This window comes from Dermacentor silvarum, chromosome 4 (genome assembly GCF_013339745.2).
Source record: "Dermacentor silvarum isolate Dsil-2018 chromosome 4, BIME_Dsil_1.4, whole genome shotgun sequence".
In the NCBI taxonomy this organism is placed as follows: domain Eukaryota; kingdom Metazoa; phylum Arthropoda; class Arachnida; order Ixodida; family Ixodidae; genus Dermacentor; species Dermacentor silvarum.
Window position 1 is genome coordinate 6,211,632 of NC_051157.2, and position 21,030 is coordinate 6,232,661.

At 49.5% G+C, this 21,030-nt stretch overlaps 1 protein-coding gene across 1 annotated transcript in view; it reads left to right on the plus strand.

Annotated features, from left to right (window-relative positions):
• Positions 1-21,030, plus strand: part of LOC119448056 (fibrillin-1-like) — a 176,793-nt gene that overhangs the window by 115,080 nt on the left and 40,683 nt on the right. Inside the window, exons 19-22 of the mRNA XM_037711550.2 lie at positions 960-1,082; positions 11,004-11,195; positions 16,488-16,706; positions 18,119-18,367. Of these exons, the coding sequence (XP_037567478.1) occupies positions 960-1,082; positions 11,004-11,195; positions 16,488-16,706; positions 18,119-18,367 (783 nt within the window). The remainder of the gene's footprint in view (positions 1-959; positions 1,083-11,003; positions 11,196-16,487; positions 16,707-18,118; positions 18,368-21,030) is intronic.

A 21,030-nucleotide genomic window follows, 5' to 3' on the forward strand; every position in this document is an offset into this window, starting at 1 on the left:
GCTAGAGTAGTGGAATGGAGGAAAGAAATTGGACGCGTATCTGTGTGCTTCACTGCAAATGACTTGTAAGCGCCAAAGCGTGGTGATGCTGCTTCATTACGTCACGGCATGCAAGAAAAATTCATTGCACATACATATTGGTGCCGTGAAGTGGCACACACTTCTGACACTGCTACATTGTGTCATGCAGGTTCGTTCGATGTGAGCTGCCCTACAGCTCGATTAAGGCCCCGTGTCAATCGTGGCGTTTTGCTGTTGTCGAAATTTGTTTTGCATGTCGAGCAGAATATAAACGTGCAAACGTCTTCCGTGAATATAGCTTTAAGTAGGAGGAGGCTGTGTTGTTAGCACGAAGAACTCTGGTTAGCCCAACTTGCACTGCAACATTTCACCTCGAGGGCAGCGGCTTTATTGCGCAAATGTATCAAAACGAGCTTGAAAATCAACTGAAACGCCCCCCTCCAATAAGAATCGTGCTACACGACTGCCCTCGCCACTGTCGGTGCATTAAACCGCCATTCTTGACCATCGACTGCTCTTCCCGTGTGTTCCTCCTTCGCGGGTCCCTCCATAATTAGGCGCGGACGAGGCGTCCGAAAATGGACGCCTTGTTTCACTCACTACGTTTTGTAACAGATCTAATATCCTTTGTGTCTAATAATTACGACAGCTAGTTAATGCGTTCAGTGGGTGAACGGGAACTGCTCCAAACGCGCTCTACAGGTGGCCTCGTTGGGATCACCAGGGGGAGCGTGAGAGTGCGTGTCCGTTCGTTGGAAGCTCTTGTACATATAGTCAACACGACTCTTATGCCCACCGCTCTTTCACCCATAATCAAAGACGTGTTTTTAACGTCCTTGTTGGAACTGCCTGTCGTGCGTATATACGCGAGCGAAACTCAGCCGTGTACCATGCAACTAATGCTACAAATGTGTTGTGTATTTTCTCTTTGTGCTCAGATAATGACGAATGTGCGTTAGGAATTCACACTTGTAGTCACATCTGCGTCAACATTGAAGGAGGATATTATTGTCAGTGCCCGAAGGGATATAAGATCACTGGGGACCTGAAAACCTGCTCCGGTAAGCTTTTCATCACCCGTACGTTTGCATGCTTCATCCAGCTGTGAACCACTCACCAAGTGTCGAGTACTAATGACGCGATTCATCGCTACATAGGTATCTAGAAATATCAGAGTACTAAAGCTAAAACCTGCAAACGACTTTCTGCTGAGCGACATGCATGTTTAGAATGTTGCCAGGTTCGAAAAGCTGTTATACTGTGCAGAGCTATACTTCTACATATGGTGAGAGCAGCAAAGACCTAGCATTGAAGCAGGTTTGAAGTGAGACAAAGAACTGATCGACTTTTGTTTCTTGGGCTTGATGTGGGAAATCGCGGATTGAGAAACTCGCTGCGTTTGCATCGTGCTGGTGGCATATTCAAGAAGCACGGGGAGAAATGTTAAGTCGGCATAGTAAGTTACTTCTCTAGAACACCGCCAAGGTCAGATCTTCCGCGACCGAAGGCTTGGAAAGCAGAAGCAGCCACTGAAACCATCAAGGCGGTTCGCGGCGCCCTCTTCCCGAACTGGCTCGCTGGGACGTCATGGCTCCCTTTCACGTCACACCATGTGCACGAAGCTATAACTCATTTTTTTAAGCCGAAAAAAAATAAATTCGCAATTTGATAATAAATAGTAGGCGATCAAAAAATGTCAAAGAAAGTAATTGATTCTGTGTCTACCGAGAATAATTACACTGCATTCTGAAAGAACCAAGGCATACATATTTTGAAATCCGTGACGTCACATTAACGCCCCGCTGCAGATGTTTACACGCACGCTAACTGAAACGCTTAATTATTTTGAAATACTTAACGTTGCATTGACACATTGGTGCTGAGCTTTAAATGCGCTAAGAAGACGTGAAACTTTAGTTTTCACTTTCTTCGCTTGTAATGCGCGTTCCTTTCTTTCGTTCTTTCTTTCTCTTTTCTCTCATTATTTATTTATTTGTTTATTTTTAGTTCTCAGGCTAATGGATATCGAAACTTGTAGAAATGCATGAACAGAACGGTTTTAGTGCTGCTATTTTGGCCTTTCACTTGATGCATTGTTCTTTGTGGGTTTTTTTTCCCCGTAAAATTCAAGGTATGGTAGCCATAAGAAGGACAAATACAAAATAAAATCAAACAAGAAATACTAAAATATCACATATAATGTTTGTCTGTGCCCGTACCTTCATAAAATGTTTATTTCCTGCGCTATGACAAAAAAATCAGAGCCCTTTCACTACTGTGAAAATGTAAGCCAGCGAAGCTGTGACTATGGCGGGGCTGCTGTAGTGAATATTGATGTAGTGAATTTATATATTATGATTATTGACTATATTGAGCGTGTTCGGCATGTTCGTCAAAGAGCAAGGACACCGGCGTCTTGTTTTCGCATGGCGCGATGGCCAAGTAGTGCGTTTGCAGCGCCAAGTCCGCCCCATCGTCATAGGCGAGCGTATGAGCCACAGCGTTCATAGCCGCGGCACACTGCACGGCAGCGTTAGGATCCGGTGAGATCTCTCCCGGCTCATAAGGCGGATCGCAAAGCGCCACAGAGGCATGAGGGAGCATGATCTCCGTCGCCTCATACAGGCATTTGTAATCAGCCGCATTGTCAGCCCTATCGCTACCTGTCGCGAGCAGAAGAAGAGAAAGTTAATGCTCTGATACGACAGGCCTACAAGCCAGCACTCAATCTTCCAAGACACACTTCTAGCGAACGCCTCCTTTTAATGGGAGTACATAACACTCTAGACGAGCTGACAGAGCCTCATCGCACAGCGCAGTCAGAGCGCCTCTCTTCTACCCCCACAGGCCGGAGCATTCTCCAGAAACTACTCTTAAACCAAACAAGTAATCTTAGACTCACACACACCCTACCCCCGGATCATTCATCCACTTATCACCGTTCACCCAGTGCCAAAAAACATGCATCCCGTCCACCATCCAGCCAGACGCACGGAGCGCGTTCAAGCTCTTTACAAACACCACTACTCGCACAAAGAGGCGGTCTATGTTGATGCAGCCGCATACCCCACCTCCTCAGCATACGCTAAAAGCGTCGTTGCCAGCAACTTGTCGCCGCAAACAGCGGGATCCGTCAGAACGGACACCTCGCTAGAAACCGAAGAAGTGGCAATATCACCCGCAATCTCCTCCACCTCTGCCACACTAATATTTAGTGACTCAAAAACTGCGATACGAAATTTCGCCTACAGACGGGCTTGCACACCCACTATCAAAGTTCTAACCTCCACTCAAACCCCCGTAAGGCCCATCCAGTTAATAGAGTGCTTTAGCTGAGCGCTTGCGGTCCGCTCCGCTGAGACCGGGATATGCTAGTAAATGCCACACAACCGCTTAGCGGGAACGCTATTGCGCTTGCGCACAACGCTCATACCGGCAGCGGAACGAAGACCGCATACCTCGCTCTGCTACAAAGCCGACTGAGCGGAGCGTAACAGGGTATCTACCTGGGGCCTCTTAGTCGTTTTGCAGCCGAGTTGATTGCGCGTCGCTCGCGTCTCGGCAAGACGCGCTTATGAAATGCGAAATCTACGCAGTTCCCTGCAGTATCTCAGAGCGTGAAATCTGAGCGTAAGCGGCGCTCTGCTAAAACTGTCTAATATGGGTCCCGGCACACGCCGGCTACCCAGGCAACGCAGCCGCCCACGACACCACTCGAGCATACGTCAACCGGGCAGGGCAGGCAGCCGAGCCAGGACGCGCCCGCGATAGAATGGTTACGCGTACCATGAAATCTCACTCCATTTCAGGGAGCAAAGGCTCCATTATACACCACCTCATAAGTTTCCTAACTAAATTGGAGCAGGTGAAGGGGCGCCAACTACAATCCCGCACCTTCTCCCCTGCCCACCTAGCGCTTATACAACCGGGGCTCGCCAGAGTGCACTGTGTGCGGGGCCCCAAGAGCAGATTTCCACCATATCCTTTACATATGCACTGAGCTCCAGCCACTTTCTGAGGGGCTACTCACCGACCCAGAGCGATGGGAGGTCGCGGTGTCCAGCTCCGACCCAGCTCTCCAGAAACAGCTGGTGGGCTGGGCTTTGGAAGTCGACGAGCGCCACCAACTGCCGGCCACTTCACGCAACCAAGAGCCGGCCCAACATTACAATATAAACATATGGCTCCAAATATTAATGTTTTCACCACCACCACCACCGCTGCTCCTCACGGCGGCTCATACCCACATATCCAACGCGGGTATGAGCCACACGTGATTTCTTTCTTGCCTTAATTATTTCTTTCTCTCTTTCTTTACTTCTTTCCTTCCTTCGTTCTTGCTTTTTTTCCTGTCCCCGGCTCATACCCGCTTATCCTATACGGATATGCGCACGTTATTTCATTATCGTTAATCGTGACGTAACTGACGAGCATGTGATGTTATTAATGTCATGACCTATCAGTCATGTAAGTCATCTGTTTTGACACCTGTGCTGAGGTCGGTCTACGGTAGCAATCTGCGCGTGGTGCTCGACACGACATCCAACGGGAAACCGAGGGGTGCCATCGAGTCAGCTGCGGAGGAAGACGACGACGCTCGAGCCAATGCTCATGATGATAGTTTTTTTCTACACGCAGACACGATCCTGGGGAACCTAGCCCTTAACAGCTTCGCTGAACCGATTTACAGGATTGCCGCCATATTCAAGAACGTAACTTAAGTTGAAGCGCATGCTCGACTTGATCTGAGTGACGCCTGACCTGAACGTGCCCAGGACGCTCACTGTGTTTCCTCCGGCGCGTTCACGACAGGCGTCATTTAAATCAAATCAAGCATGAGCTTGAACTTAAGTTGCGTTCTTGAATATGGGGTCAAGCTTCGGCTTTAAAGAGGCCCTCACAAGGCCACATAGCAAATTTTGGTTATAGGCTGGAAGTTGTAACGTGCCTTCTAGGGAGCCTTCTACCGCAAGAATTCATTATTAGCCGAGATAGAAATATTTCAGTGCCGCGAAACCATACTTTCATGAGGCGAGCGCCATTGTCAAGAGAGACACTCTCCCCCCTAGCCCCGTCTAGCCTCCGAAAGCGAAATTCCTTCTATGCGTTCTCCCATGCCGAAGCTGGGGAATCACGTGACCCATACCTCAGGGGCCCCGCCTCTTTCTTTTTTCTTTCTTGCATTTTCTGCTGCGCTGCGCACTGCCGGTGACAGCCTCGAGCGCGAGCTGTTGCGTTTGTCTTGAATCGCGCAGCAACCGATTTTGCGCGCTGTGCACAAGAACACCCGACTATCGGTATAAGTCATTGCTGCACGAACAATGAAGCAGACGCAAGCGGATCACAGAGCATGATCGTGCGTTGGAACACAGTAGAAAATGACACAATTTCGTTGTCAGCGCGCGTGACTGCACGACGTGGGAACAAGCAGACGAAACGGAAGGACATCTCTCCTCCTGCGGTACGAAGTAAAACAAAAAATGTCGCAGTTTCGCCCGAAAGGCGAAGCATCAATTGCGATGGCAAATTAGTAGACAGCTATTCGGAGTAGGAATAGTAGTTTTATCGGCTGCATAAACTTGGACACATTCGCTTACTAACTGAATTAACACGCGTGGTGTCAGCGCGCACAAGCAAGCATGAATAGATCACACTCAATGACCGCAGACAACCACTGTCAAAACGCTGGCAGCAAGCGCAGCCGCCGCAGCGACCGAATATTCGTGCGGTTTATCGCTTCAACGGAAACTGGGCGGCGAATGCACAGCGCATACAAAGGTCAGAGCTGTGTGGAGATCGCTTTTAAGAGACGGCGCGAGTGACCACCGCAGCCGGGCAAAGTACAAGCCCAGTTGTTGGCAGAGTAGAAGCTGCCGCCCCCCCCCCCCCCTCCCTTCCGTGCTGCCTTCCAGCTTTCCTCCTTCCGCGTGGGAGATTGAGTGGCCAGTTCCCCTTGCGCCCGGTTGCAAGATACGCATTTGGTGCCGCAGCACACCGTCGCCCCGCCTCCCTCCTTCCCATACCCCCACGGCCTTTCGCGGGATGGAAGTCGCGTTTGCTTTCCGCCGTGCGTTCGCTCTCCGTGGTAGCGCGCGTTTACCGCGCGCTTTCGCTCGCGCATACGGCGCGCGGCGACGATTTTATCGCCCTTGTACTTTATACGGAACCTCACGGCGACGGCGACGACGACGGCAGAAATCCGCTTGAAGTGTCCGTATAATTTCTATCGCAATAAAACGCACAGACATTCGGTTTGTAGGTTTTATTTCTCTAAACTTTAATTCGTCTATTGAAGCAACAGATTAAACAAATTACTTTCGAAGTCACGTGTCACTCAAACCACTGGGATCTACGTAGGCGCACTTGTGCGATTGACGTCGACTCTCCGGCTGGCAGCGCGACAATTCCGAGGAGAAGGGCGTACGGCGTTTAGTTTGCAATTTGACCTGTTTCTGTGGCGCGTAGCGGTGTAATACTTAGCAGACATGATCGTTAGCGCGCATTGGATGCACTGCGCTTGTCATGTCAAAATGGCCAGACCTGGTCAGGGGCCCTTTAAGCGTGGAACGCGATAGCATTCAAAGATCCCTGAATGCTTGTCAGGCCTCCCGGCAACTGCGAGGAACGACGACGCTGACGGAGCGCACGCGCCTCGCATGGCCTCCATACATTTTAAACTCTTAATTTCGAACAACTACCTCTGGACCCCAACTAACGTCGGAACCAGTTTCCGGAAGTGTCAGCTACCGATCAAGAGAAGTCCCGACGACAGGGACCCAGGACAAGGGTTCCTACGACCAAAAGTTCGAGCCGGGCACGGCGTCGATTCTTAACCCTAACTAGATCTTCAGCTCCTCCGTCTGGTCGAGAAACAGGTGCACCGCACCCGCGCACGCGCGCGGCGTCGCTATTACCGTCCCGGCTCCTGGGGACTTCGCCCAATGAATCGCACCCCGGTAAGATCATATATGCGCCGCGTCTCCCCTCATTATGGATGTACTAGAGGTTGAAGGCAAGGAAATAACCCCCGAAGAAATTATCCCTGAAGCAGGGTGGCTTGTTAACCACCGCCACAAGCAACCACACCACGCAGGCATCATTCCTACTCGTACATGGCTCCCTCCATGCAACAGAGAGTACCCAACCAAGAGTACCCAGCAGTCAGCACTACGCCGCCCTGCTCAGGGCAGACCAAGAAGCCAGAGAAGCCCCCCTGCTCATTGTATGGGACCTAAACGCCCCTGCGGTGGCATGGGGATACCCGGTGGACCGCCGAAAGAGAAGACAACTATGGCTTGATGGACAGAACCTAGGTCTTCTTACTCTTGTCATGAATCCAACTTGTCCCACTCGTGTGGGAAACAGCGTTAGCAGAGACACTACTCCGGACCTGCCATTCCCAAAACGAATACCACAGGCAGACTGGATCAACACACAAGACAACTTGGGCAGCGACCACTGTATAATCCAAACCACAATTCGAACGGGCCCGCGAAAGCCCAAGGGCCGTCAACTCCGCATCACAGATTGGGACGCTTTCTGGCAGGCCAGAGCCATCACCTCTCTCTCCGATACCCAAACCCCTTTGGAAGATTGGGTCCCATCCTTGCTGCAAGACGCGAGCGAAGCCACTAAATTGGTGCTGGAGGAAGCCAACCTGCAGGAGGCAGATAGCAAGTTAATGCATATGTGGGAAGCCCTCTCCAGTCTGCAACGCAGATACAAATGCAACAAGCTCAACGGAACGCTCAGAAAACGCATTGCCACGCTCACCCTTCAAGACTATGCACAAGAACTTACTCGTCAAAATTGGCACAACACATGCGACAGTATGGAGCCGCAACCAAACCTACCCAAAACGTGGAATATCATTCGTTGACCCCTCGATCTGGCCAACATTAAGAACACGCAACAATCTACTTCGCAATCTAGATGAGGACTCTCTAATAGCCCTCACGGCTTATTTTAACGCGTACTAGGAAACTGGACAACTCCCCTCACCATGGAAAGAAGCCAAAATTATTATGATTCCCAAACCCGGCAAGCGCCTCCTACTCGAAAACTTCCGCCCCATCTCTCTTACCTCATGTGTCGGAAAGGTCCTCGAACACGCCATCCTCACACGCTTACACAAACATATGGACGATAACGATCTCTTCCGCAATAACTTGGTTGGCTTCCGCGCTAAACTTCCTACTCAAGATATCATGATTCAGCTCAACCACCAAACTATCAATGGCGATAAAAGCTCCACGCTGGACACCAGAGCCATCTTGGGGCTAGACCTAGCCAAGGCTTTCGATAACGTCACGCATGAGGTCATGCTGACCCAATTAGCACAACTCCCAGCTTGGACACCGAACATATAACTACGTCAACGATTTCCGTACAGGTCGCACGGCTACCATCACCATCGGAGGGCTGCAGTCGCCAATTATTCACCTGGGCAGCAAAGGTACGCCGCAAGGACCGGTTCTGTCCCATTTTCTGTTTAAAGTGGCCCTGCTCGGATTACCGCCCGCATTAGCTAGCATCCCCAACATCAAGCATAGCCTCTACGCGGACGATATCACCCTGTGGGTCACCGGGGGCAGCGACGGGGACATCCAAGACACGCTGCTGTAAGCCATCAACGACTATGTTGCATACGTAGAACCGCGCGGCCTTGGTTGCTCCCCACAGAAATCGGAGCTCCTTCTATACAAGCCTACGTGGGGAGGTCGACGCCCAGACCCTCACCCCCCTTGATACAACTCCATGTGCATCAGTAACGCATACCTACAATGCCTAGAATCCGTATCCTTCTCTTACGCATCCAACAAAACGGGAGAAACACGGAGATACTCAAACAATTAGATACTCATGTACACCAAACCATTCGCCTCATTGCACGCATCGCAAATCGACATCACGGCATGAAAGAAAACAACCTGATTCGTCTGGTAACCCCCAACGCCCTGAGCAGGATCACTTATGTCACCCCGTACTTTCGCCTCAGTGTGACTGACAAGCTCAAACTCAACACCATGATCAAGAGGGCCTATAAACGAGCCCTACATCTTCCCATTTCCACCTCTAACGAGAAACTGGACGCTCTTGGCATTCACAACACCATAGACGAACTTATTGAAGCTCAGTGTATTACCCAATAGGAACTGCATTTCTCCGCAAAGTTCAGGAATTAATATCTCGAAACTGGTGTCATCCCGAGAATTCGTTCCAAGTGGATCCGCCTTGCAAACTCCACGGCTGCAATTCGTAAATTGCAGTATGGGCCATCAGGTAATTAGTTAAAGACTTCAGTAGTGAATTTTTGTTCATTATTTGATTATGAATTTCAATTTTTTGTGCAAGTAGCAACCTGTAAAAATTTTTGATAGTGTTCGCTGAAACACCCTGTATATATATATATATATATATATATATATATATATATGTGTGTGTGTGTGTGTGTGTGTGTGTGTGTGTGTGTGTGTGTCGTCCTTCTCTGTGCCCACGCAACTCTCCTCACCTTCTTCCCTCGACAGGCAACGTGCTATATACACGCCCTTGTTTTCGCGACTCAGACAGACGACGCGGCTGTGCTCGGGTCATCCACTACTGCTACTGCTGCATCGCCAGCTCAAACTAGCTTCGCTTCGTTTCGATGGCAACATTACGTTGGAGCCTCGTGGACTCGTTGCTGAGAACGACATTAAAGCTCTTAAGGAACAACAGCGCCATCAAAATGTCTGCAACTCAAACGTCTGTGAGAGTTGTCGCTGTTAAAAAGTGTGTAATCTCATGAAATGGCCAATTTTATTTACAGACGTAAGTGAGCTGTTGTTCTTGCAGTCGTACGAGGGTTGCTCTTTTTGCGCACATATGTGCTTTCTGCTGACTACCGTGAGATTTTGTCGAACGATAAATCACCCATCACTTTCCGAGCGAGGACTTGTTCGCGCCAGCGATTCATTGGTCTTTTCCCCTATATGCTTTCCTTTGAGGCAGACGAGCATTGTGCCACTTCCATATGTCTTTATCTTTTCTCTGTCTTACTTCAAATATTATTAATAAGCTGGACCACCGCCTAACAAAGATCCCTATAACAGAGATGGAGACGAAACAAAAACCAGGAATATATAGCAAGGTCGTTAACTAGCCTATACCTTAATTGCACATGGGAGAGGGGCTGATTAAATTTTGAAACAAAGAAGGAGAAGGCAAAACATCGTTCGCGTGCACATTTCTAATCACCGGTTTTTCTATAAGCGTGTACGTTCATTTTACGAAAGTCACTACAGGGCGTGTAGCTTTCAGGGATGATGGTGGGCAAGGCCAGAGATGTACCCAAAATGCTTGCTTCTGTTAAGGTTCGACCACACACTCGGTGAAACGCACTCCGAAGAGATTAACGTTGGACGTCGAAGTGGGTGCAGTGGCAGAGGAGGTTTCTCGAACGGCGCTTGACAGTTGCGGTGCTCGCATATGGGCCAGTCGAATGAGCAAGGAGTTGCAGGCGGCACAGAAATGTATAGCGCCGCACGTCAAAAGGCCTGGCAGTAATCGCAGCTGCAGTCACAGATTAAGCATGAACAAAGATGGTTGCAATTCTTCGGACCCTTCCAGGGAGAGCCGACTGGAAGAGTCGATCATTTCGGTGGCGTTCCTTAGCTGTTTGCGTTCTTGAAAATTAGATGAGCCTACTGTACATTGTGCGTTATCATGGGCGGGGCGGGCAGCTTCATCAGCAACATGGTTATCGGAAATGCGGCAGTGGTCATGCAGCCGCTGTAAGATAATTTGATGCCCCTTTTGAACAGGGCGATGACAGATTTTTATGTGTGAAATGAACTGCTCCATGGCGCAGTGCTTTCTGTATGCTTTAAAGGTGAATATAGAATTATGCAGCATTGCCCGTTTACACGGTGATTCTTGCTCAACACAAGTTCTTCCGAAGGTGAGCTCCCCATCAGATGATCTTTTGTCTGTCTCATCGATAGCCGTCACTTGCCCGATGTTCATCGAGGCGTCCAACAGCGTAACAACGTGCAACCCGCCAGCAGAGGACAGCTCTGCATCTATCGGAACCAGGTGCAACGTTAGGTGCCACGCGGGCTTTGCGCTGGAAGGCTCAATAGTCACCAAGTGCACGAAGCAAGGCACCTGGACACACGCACCGCCGACATGTAAAGGTGCGTACAGCAAGTATGATGGGTGGGCTACATGACTTCCGTTTGCTTACTGCATCGCCACCTATCATAGTAGATATAATTTTTACCCACTTCCTGCATGTTTCTCAGTACAACAAGGTTATAGTTGTTGTTACCACAAGGGCGTATTTCTATAGATATTTATTTAATTTATACACGGAATATGTGCTCATAAACCGTGATTTGAAAGAGAATGAAATGTATGCGCGAAAAATGTAGGAACAAAGCTAGAGAACTTGCGGTAGTGCTATCAGTGGCAGAAAGTACTTAAAAACCCTCACTCTTAAAATTAACAGCGAAGCTTTGTAGAACACTATGTTCTCCTGTACTCACAAGTATCTTGCAGGAGATACGAGGAAGTATCCTTGCGTAGCGGGTTCCGGGCGTAACTGTCTGGTGGGATTAGAGAGTTTTGCTTGGTACATGATACGTTAGAGTGATACGCATGTACGTCGTATACCGCGAATTACTGCGTTGGTTACCGCCTGTAACAATAATAGCCCTCCCAACCGTAATTACGTAGCATCGGTCATGCAGCCCAGTACACCCGCCTTGGTCGGAATTCGCGCTTGTCACTGGCTATCCGCCCTGACAGCAAGAAACAAATGGTAAATTCTACCATCACTTAGTCTCATCTCACGCTGAGGGCAAACTATTACGTATGTTTTCTCATTATTATTGAGATCAGGGGAGGCATTGTGTAAGAGTCCCTGTGTCCCTGTGTACAGGGGCTCTTAACGGTTCCTGTGTACAGGGACTCTTAACGGTCCCTGTGTACCGTAGCGACCATGGTCGCTACGGTACACCGCCATAGGGTGTACGGCAAAGGTTGGCACGTTGTTCATAAACATGTCACCAACACCGCGCGCATTCGGTGCGGACGCGGGCAAAACGCCGCCACCGTCGACAACAGTTGTGCGCGTTGTTTGTGTGACCGCACACAATCGCTGTCAAAACCGTGGCTACGTGACGGAACGGCTAAACGCCGTTGTCGACACTGTTAGGGGAGAGGCGGGCGAGAGCCCAGAGAGAGTAGGTGGCACAGGCGGCAGAGGCCGGCAGGGCTGCACGCATGCGCCGCAAAGGGAGAGCGGGCACGAACAGGCACAGTCTAAGGTGTCTCGATGCCCTCCTCGCCCACCGCTCCCCTTCCACTGGGAAGTCGCGTATGCTCTCCGCCGTGCGTTCGCCCCCCGTGAAAGCGCGCGTCCTTCGCCCTCGCGCGCTTGCGCGCTTTCACTCGCACATACAGCATACGGTCAATGACAGTCTTTTTCTATTGCCGGACGCTACCATCGAAGAGTGAGCCCTTAACAGCTTCGCTGTAAAAATCTTCCACGGCATTTCCCGCGTTACTACTGCATGATTCGACAATCTGACGAGTACGCTTTAAATTGCGCTAAAGAAAGGGTGCCATAAAATTGATTGTTAGTCCTATTTAACACATTTCATAGAAAATAGCCGCCATCACTCGCTTGGCCCCTCACACAACTTCAGCCGTCATGTTCTAATCAGCTACTGAAATCTCTATGCACTGTGTTAGGACGAAAATATTATCATCCAAGCGTCTGCTTGGTATGAACCCATTCTGTAGTTCCCCAGTGCATCATTTTAACGTGATAACGTTAAGGGCCCTGTGTCGCAGAAAATCCGGCGTCGGTGTCGGCGTAAGCATCGGCGTCTGGCGGAAATAATCATGCCGAACCACAGCATCACGAACCACCCCGACCGGGCGGGCCCTTCGCGTGGCGCAAAGCGTTAGTGAACAAAAATTGAATTTCTCAAAGTAAAATTCGTGAGAAAGATCGTAAAGTACGACTTAACCACAACCTACAGATGGGATAGCGTCGGATTGTAATTTGAATATACGAGAAAAAAGCCTGATAAGCAGCCAGGGATCTTTGAATGCTATCGCATGCCACTCTTAAAGGCGAAGCTTGAGCGTCCTCCAATTCTGATGGTGTCTCGCTGACCTTTGGTTCTAGGCAACATTGAGGGGAATGTTGAAAACTGAGCCTTTCTAAATTTTGATGGGGCCCCATGTCGCAGAACATACGGTGTCGGTGTCGGCCTCAACGGCGTCTAATTACGCTATCGCGTTCAACTCTTAAAGGCGAAGCTTAAGCGTACTCAAGTTTTTTCACCACCCACTTCGACAGTTCTAATCTTATGGCTTGCATTGTCATTCTATATACCACCGAAATTGCTGTAACTGGGCTGTACGAGCTCGTCTTGTCCCTATCTCTTTTGCCTTTGTATATGAGGTTCATCTTGCTTTCGCGCCATCCAACCGGAATTTTCTTCGTTGTAATCACTTGCTCTATAGCATTAGTCAGCAGTGACTTGCTCTTTGAACCGAGGTTTTTGACTAGCTGTATCGGGTCCTGCTGCCGTGGTATTTGGGACATTTTCTTATGCTTTTTTTTTTTTCAATAAAAGCTTTCTAGGCTAAATTTGATCTTTCGAGCCTCTCTGTTGTTGCTGGATCTGTTGCCTGAACTACTTTTAGGGGCGAAGCACCTTAGGGTCGAGGCTTGTTCGTCCGTCCACGTTGTCCGTGCTCATGGCCAACGTTGGCCGCGCGGTAGCCATAGCAACCAGGAGGGCGGAGGAGGGTGGCGCGGCGCATGCGCACGCGGTCTCCTCCTCGCTAGCTCCTAGCTCACTATCCGACCCCCGCTTCTCTTCTCTCCGCGGCGCGCTCCCTCACTGCCCACGCAAAAGACGTCGAACGACATCCCATACTAACGAAATCAGACGCCCTTTTCTTTACCGAAACTTGGAACGCGAGACCGCACATCAACGGATTCTTCCCCGTCGTCTGCACAGAAGAAGCACAGCGTTCGGCGGGTGGTGCTGGGATGTACGTGAAATAACCAGAGACCACGGTGGATCTCTACCTACCAATAACGAGCCAATCTCGCAACGGCGAACACGCCGCAATAAAACTATCCGACGGAACCGTCGTCATGACAGTGTACTTGGCCCAGCAACTCTCCCGAAGCAACGCAGAGAAGTACATAGATGTAGCCATGCGCGAATACGAAACAAAGTACAAGAACAACCCGTTGGTACTTGTCGGAGACTTCAACGTAGACATCACGGACAGCGACTCGCTGTGCAGTATATGACGTCTCGATACGCTCTACGATGCATTTCGTATGACTGGCAACAACCAACAACCACCAGGGGAACGTGCATAGACCTTGTCTTTGCCAACTTCAGGTTAGATCCAATCGAAGAACCATTGGCTCTACATTGCACAGACCACAAAGCAGTGATAATGAATGGAAAACGGAATCTAGAACTCAACACGACATACGAGTTATGACAAATAAAACATTGTATATACTATACACACGCGTTGTCACTCATTTACATGCGCGAGTGGGCAATGTCACTGTGATTTACGGTAAGAACGATCCCCAGTGCTTCGCCCACTCGTCATGATTCACTTCGTGGGGATGCGTGGATTTTTTTTTCACTTTCTTTTCCTTTTTTTTTCCCTTGAGTGACGAATTTGGGATTTTGGCTTAGCCGGCTCTGACGTAGCCTACCTTCCCATGTTTCTACATCTAAATAAACAGAAAGAATGACATCATTGCATATCCACAGTTGCACACCGTCCTGCGTAGGTATCGAGCCTTTGGCATGAGAATAAAACGACGACGCCTCGCCCGAAAGTGCAACTATTGGCGGCGATAGCAATGTATATTAGACTTAAACAAAGTAAGGCTCGTAGTGTTGTGGGCAGTTTAAATGGGAGGAAACATTCGCTCGATAAAAAAGGCGCAGTTTCGCACGAAAGGCGAAGCATCGATTGCGATAGCAGACTAGAGGACAGCTATACGAACTAAGAATAGTAGATCTATCGGCCGTATAAACTTGTAAACATAGCATACTAACTAAATTAACAAGCATGGTGTCACGCGCGAACAGGTAAACATGAACGCATAGCAGTCGATGACCGTGGAAACAGGCTGTCAAAACGCCGTACTGAGAAAGCGCGGCAGCAGCAGCAGCAGCGAGCGAGCCGACCTTCGTCCCGCCGCTCGCATCAACGCGAACTAAGCCGCGAAAACACAGCGCAGGGAGGACTGTGCCCCAGATAGCTTCCAAGGTAAAGCCGCTCGTGTGGCGCGCGCGGCGCAGCACGCGGCTCCCCCCTCCGGAGCCTTGTGGTCCGGCGGGCGAGCGCGGTGACGCGGTCGCTCGGGCGGCGCGGAGTCCTCCCCCTCCCTACCCACTCTCCGGAGCGTTGCGCGCGACTCGAAGTCGGCGCGCTTCCTTCCTCCTTCAGCCCTTGCGCGTGCGAGATTGAGCCGCGATCGCCGGCTCACCCTCGCACGCTTTCACTTGCACATAGAGCATACGGCGCGCGGCGACGATTTTATGGCCCGTGGACATTATACAGAAGCTCACGGCGACGACGACGGCAGAAATGCACCTGGAGTGTCCATATAATTGCTATCGCAATAATAAATGCGCGTGATGTCGGCAAGTTCATCCGATGAGCACTCGTGGTGAGGAGCATCGGGGAGCGCGCGTCCCGAAACGAACGTTCCGTGGTGCTGGCTCGCTTTGCCATTTCAACTGCCATTCGCATCCGAAACTCTATAGATCACGTGACCTTCGACACTGCGCGTAAGAAGACGACGCGCATTAGAGTGCCTTTTCGGCTATTTATTGCACCACCGTCAAAATAAGGAAGAAGCAACAATTGTGGCATAACAACAGCAGGAAAAGAATAGCTAGTACGCGAGGTGCTTATTAAACGCTGTGCGAGTGAGCTTGTTGGCAATCTCTGATTGAAAATATCCGTAGCGGACTGGGAAAATGACGCGGGAAAACATGACGCGTGACGGAGCGCTTCGTATCGCCCCGTTAGCGCTGTCTATTTTTGATAAGATGCTTGTGAGACAAGCACCACCAAATATTTTGTAGTACTTCGCTCTTAAAGATCAAATAGCACGCTTGACACTATTTCATCTCTTCGGTCCTTTAGTCCACGACAGACCCGCCGTGGTTGCTTAGTGGCTATGGTGTTGGGCTGCTAAGCACGAGGTCGCGGGATGGAATCCCCGACACGGCGACCGCGTTTCAATGGGGACGAAATGCCAAAGCACCCGTGCACTTAAATTTAGGTGCACATTAAAGAACCCCAGGTGGTCCAAAATATTCCTGAGTCCCCCACTACGACGTGCCTCATAATCAGATGGTCGTTTTGGCACGTAAAACCCCGTAATGTAATTTTTTTTATTTACTCCATGACAGGCCTGTCCTGCCCCGCACTGCAGCATCCGGTGAACGGCAAGGTGATGCCAGAGCGGTGCTTGAGCCCCGGCGCAAACTATCTCAAGTCCAGGTGCTACTTCCACTGCAACCCGGGCTTTAGGCTGCAGGGGAAACTCGTCAACACGTGCGAAGTTAACAGGACATCGGGGTCGACAAAGGCGCTGGACTGGAAGCATCTTCCGGGTACCTGCAAGAAGGGTGCGTCGTTGTCCCCCTTTTTGCCGCGCTCCAGTGCGTCGTCACCTCCGCCGACCGGCATGCGCGCACGATCTCTTAGGGGCGAGACCCTGGTCTGGGGTGAAATGCGATGCACAAAAAGGATTCCTCTTGGCAGTATCGCACTCGGATGCCGCTCCTATCGCAACCGTGACTGTGTTTGTTTTCACGGTACTTGGTAACTAAATATCTATCCCGCGTCTATGATATATGTATATAGTTGAAAATAAGAGTTCTTGGCGACTTTATAGTTGTGAAAGGAAAAATTGTCATCCATTCGAATGTAGCACGAAGCTACAAAGCTCCTTTGTAGCTTCGTGCCACATTCGGGTCGGAGAAAATTCTCCTTTCGTGACTATTCACCCATCTTGCGGGATTCCGTAGAATTGCAACTGTATGGCTATTAGAAGAAAACCACGTTGAAAAATTTTACAAATGTATTTGTTATGTTTATCTACGTGGACTTATTCAAATATATATATATATATATATATATATATATATATATATAGAGAGAGAGAGAGAGAGAGAGAGAGAAATCAGAAGCACAACTTCGCGGTTATCTTAGGTTTGTTTACCCAACAGTTTCGAACTGTTGGGTAAACAAACCTAAGACAACCGCGAAGTTGTGCTTCTGATTTTTCTAAATACGCCTGGCCGATTGAAAAATCGAGTTACTATATATATATATATATACTCGTCGGTTCTTGGCAGCAGCGGCCTATGGGTAACCTTCAAAAAACTGCTATATCAGTCTAACCAAAAACTAATGTTTTCACTTGACTGCCGTATAAATAGTGCGCATTGAAAGGTTGCCTACTGTAAAGACTTCGCAGCAGAGCACTGCACGGGCCGATTTTTTCAGCCCGGGCCCGTTTTGACGTTGGGCGGCCCGCCCGAGCCCGATCAAAACATTTATGGCGAGACCCGGGCCCGGCCCGGGCCCGGAAGTAATCTACGTTACCCGCCTTGCCCGGCCCGCCACCCCTTTACCTTAGGCCCGAGCCCGGCCCGAGCCCGACTCGAAACCGGCCCGAACCCGGCCCGAGACCGAGAAATAATGTTTTTCAGAGTTGAGACACCCGAGAATAACTCGCTGCACATTACATGCACACCACCAGAAAGCCCGAGCCCGGCCCGGACCCGCGTCAAAAAACCCGAGCCCGGCCCGGGCCCGAGTCAAAAAGCACACGCCGTGCCCGCGCCCGGCCCAAGCCCGTGAAAAAACTGTGCTACCCGGCCCGGCCCGGCCCACGGGCCGGGCCGGGCTCGGACTTTCGGGTAAGCCCGAGCCCGTGTATGCAGTGCTCTACTTGGCAGTGCGTATGACTCGTACGAAGGAGCCTGGTCGGTGACATTGTTTCTGATTACTTTCGTGTCTCCGTCCTCACCAGAAACCGGTCCTGTTCGCATCACGTGTCCCTCGAGCACTCGACTCGTCCTACCAGAGGGCCAGAATTCCATGTACCTTCAACTCCCGAAGCCGTACACTAACGTGGAACCGAACAACGTCCGGTTGCTCATTGACGGTTTCCCAAGCGCCTCGGAGCTCGTACCCTATGGAGACGTGCAGGCGACTTACGTGGCTACAAACCCCGAGGACAATTCCACTGCCAAGTGTTCTTTCCAAGTCACTGTGGACGGTAGGCGTGAATCTCGACATGCTATTGCGCCTTTATTCACACAGTGTGTTTATTTTTTATGCACGGCATTCGTTGCCTCATTCCAGGCCCTTCGCTGGAAGATCTAAGGAGCCCACATGCAGGCAGGCTTTCCTGCCTCGCCACACTTCGGGTTTCTGTGTAAAAAAAAAAGAAAAATTCATGACCGGCATCGAACCTGCGACATTGAACGCAGCAGCCCAGTGATTTAACCGCTATGCCACGGTCGATTTTTCTTTTCTGCATTTGCAGCTTGGCTACCAGTGTCAATAGGGGCTTGTGATCACAGATCAGACTCGTTTTGTATGTGTTAAAGCATCGAACATTGACATCACCTCTTTATCGAGGTCAATCTTCTTATACACATCACGTATTTTCACAACCGTTTCCACAAGTTATTCATGTACAGATTGGCCTTTAACATCACAGTGTCCATATGCCAACAGGCTACGCCAAACTGCATGCAGCCCGAGTAAAAAAGCAACGTTCATCTGTAGAAAATCACGTTCTTCTGCCAAAAACCAACATCCATGAGTATTGAGGGGTAGGTCTATTTTTAAAGTTGTGTAATATAACGCAACGAAAATAGCGTTATTTCAGTCAATGAAAACTTGTTCAATAGTTTCAGCTTTGTTGCACAGAAAGCACCTGCTTCTATGTGGCATACAAATCCCTCTTTCCTCGAACCACGTTTTAACAGGCGAGGTTGGCTGTGAAACTTGAAGAAAAACGTCTGCCATGTTCGCCGGGATGCGCATCTTTTTAACCCTTTTGAGCACGTCTTGCCCTTCTTGAAACTGGCGCGAGAGTCACGTGCCAGTTTCCCGTGATCTTTCCTCGTGACAGCTCGCGCTGACTGCACCTTCTTCGCGATCGTTCTCCCGTGTACGCAGCAACCAACGCTACGCTGCTGCACCGCCTTCGTGATCGGCTTATGTCGAACAGGTCTTAACATTTCGTCGCAGGAGTGCAAATGCCACATAGGCACCGCCGACTGCGGGGGGAGAGGTCGATGCCGCAACCTACACCCCCCCCCCCCCCCCCCCCCGCGCTCCCCCCTAAAGTGTCATTACGGGACTTCTGTTACCCACATCATTTGATGTTTCTACCGACTTTTGCCTCTACTTTTTCACTTCAATTTTATTGTGGATAAAAGCTTACTGCGTCATTGTTGGCGCGGACGTGCACGGCTTTTAATTTATACTTTCGGTTTATTTTGTAAATCATGACAATAGGAGGACAAGCGCATTAGAAGCACCTAAGGAGGCTACCTCATCCGGATTTTTTACTTCAAATGTTGTTGTTTTTTTTTAATTTACGCTGTGAACACCATGCACAGACATATTATACTAAAATATATACACAGGACACAGTTTATTATATTTTTTTAAAGAGAAGGAGGTAGCCAACTAACAATTTTTTTAATGGTATGGATAGCCTATGCCTAGAGAATGAATATGTTGCTGTATGTTCACCTCTCTTCACATTGCTTTGTGTGTGTGTGTGTGTGTGTGTGTGTGTGTGTGTGTGTGTGTGTGTGTGTGTGTGTGTGTGTGTGTGTGTGTGTGTGTGTGTGTGTGTGTGTGTGTGTGTGTGTGTGTGTGTGTGTGTGTGTGTGTGTGTGTGTGTGTGTGTGTGTGTGTGTGTGTGTGTGTGTGTGTGTGTGTGTGTGTGTGTGTGTGTGTGTGTGTGTGTGTGTGTGTGTGTGTGTGTGTGTGTGTGTGTGTGTGTGTGTGTGTGTGTGTGTGTGTGTGTGTGTGTGTGTGTGTGTGTGTGTGTGTGTGTGTGTGTGTGTGTGTGTGTGTGTGTGTGTGTGTGTGTGTGTGTGTGTGTGTGTGTGTGTGTGTGTGTGTGTGTGTGTGTGTGTGTGTGTGTGTGTGTGTGTGTGTGTGTGTGTGTGTGTGTGTGTGTGTGTGTGTGTGTGTGTGTGTGTGTGTGTGTGTGTGTGTGTGTGTGTGTGTGTGTGTGTGTGTGTGTGTGTGTGTGTGTGTGTGTGTGTGTGTGTGTGTGTGTGTGTGTGTGTGTGTGTGTGTGTGTGTGTGTGTGTGTGTGTGTGTGTGTGTGTGTGTGTGTGTGTGTGTGTGTGTGTGTGTGTGTGTGTGTGTGTGTGTGTGTGTGTGTGTGTGTGTGTGTGTGTGTGTGTGTGTGTGTGTGTGTGTGTGTGTGTGTGTGTGTGTGTGTGTGTGTGTGTGTGTTTGACCCTGAAGCTTGCAGACTTCAGTGATGCCTTCGACAGAGTCTTTTATCAACGGCGTGTGAAATGCACCTGAATAATATGTGTCTTGGATTTCCTTCTCTTTCCAGTAGGCAATGCAAATGACTCACGACATTTATTAGGATTGAAAACATCGCCACTTGCATGCTGAGGTCATAAATATACAGGATGGTCCAACTATCATGCACCAAGAATGAAAAATATGCAAATAGCACGTAGCTGCACAGAACCAAAATAATGTTGTTTGCCGTCGCTTGGAGACACTCAGATTATTTTTGCTTTCCGCTTTATTACATAATCAGTCTTAATTAATTATTAAACTTCTCAATTATTATAATTAGATGAAAAGTGTTAATGAGAAAATTGTAGAGCAACATGAAAAACCCCCGATACAGCTTTCTGTTGCTCAATACGTGCTACAAAAAAGTGT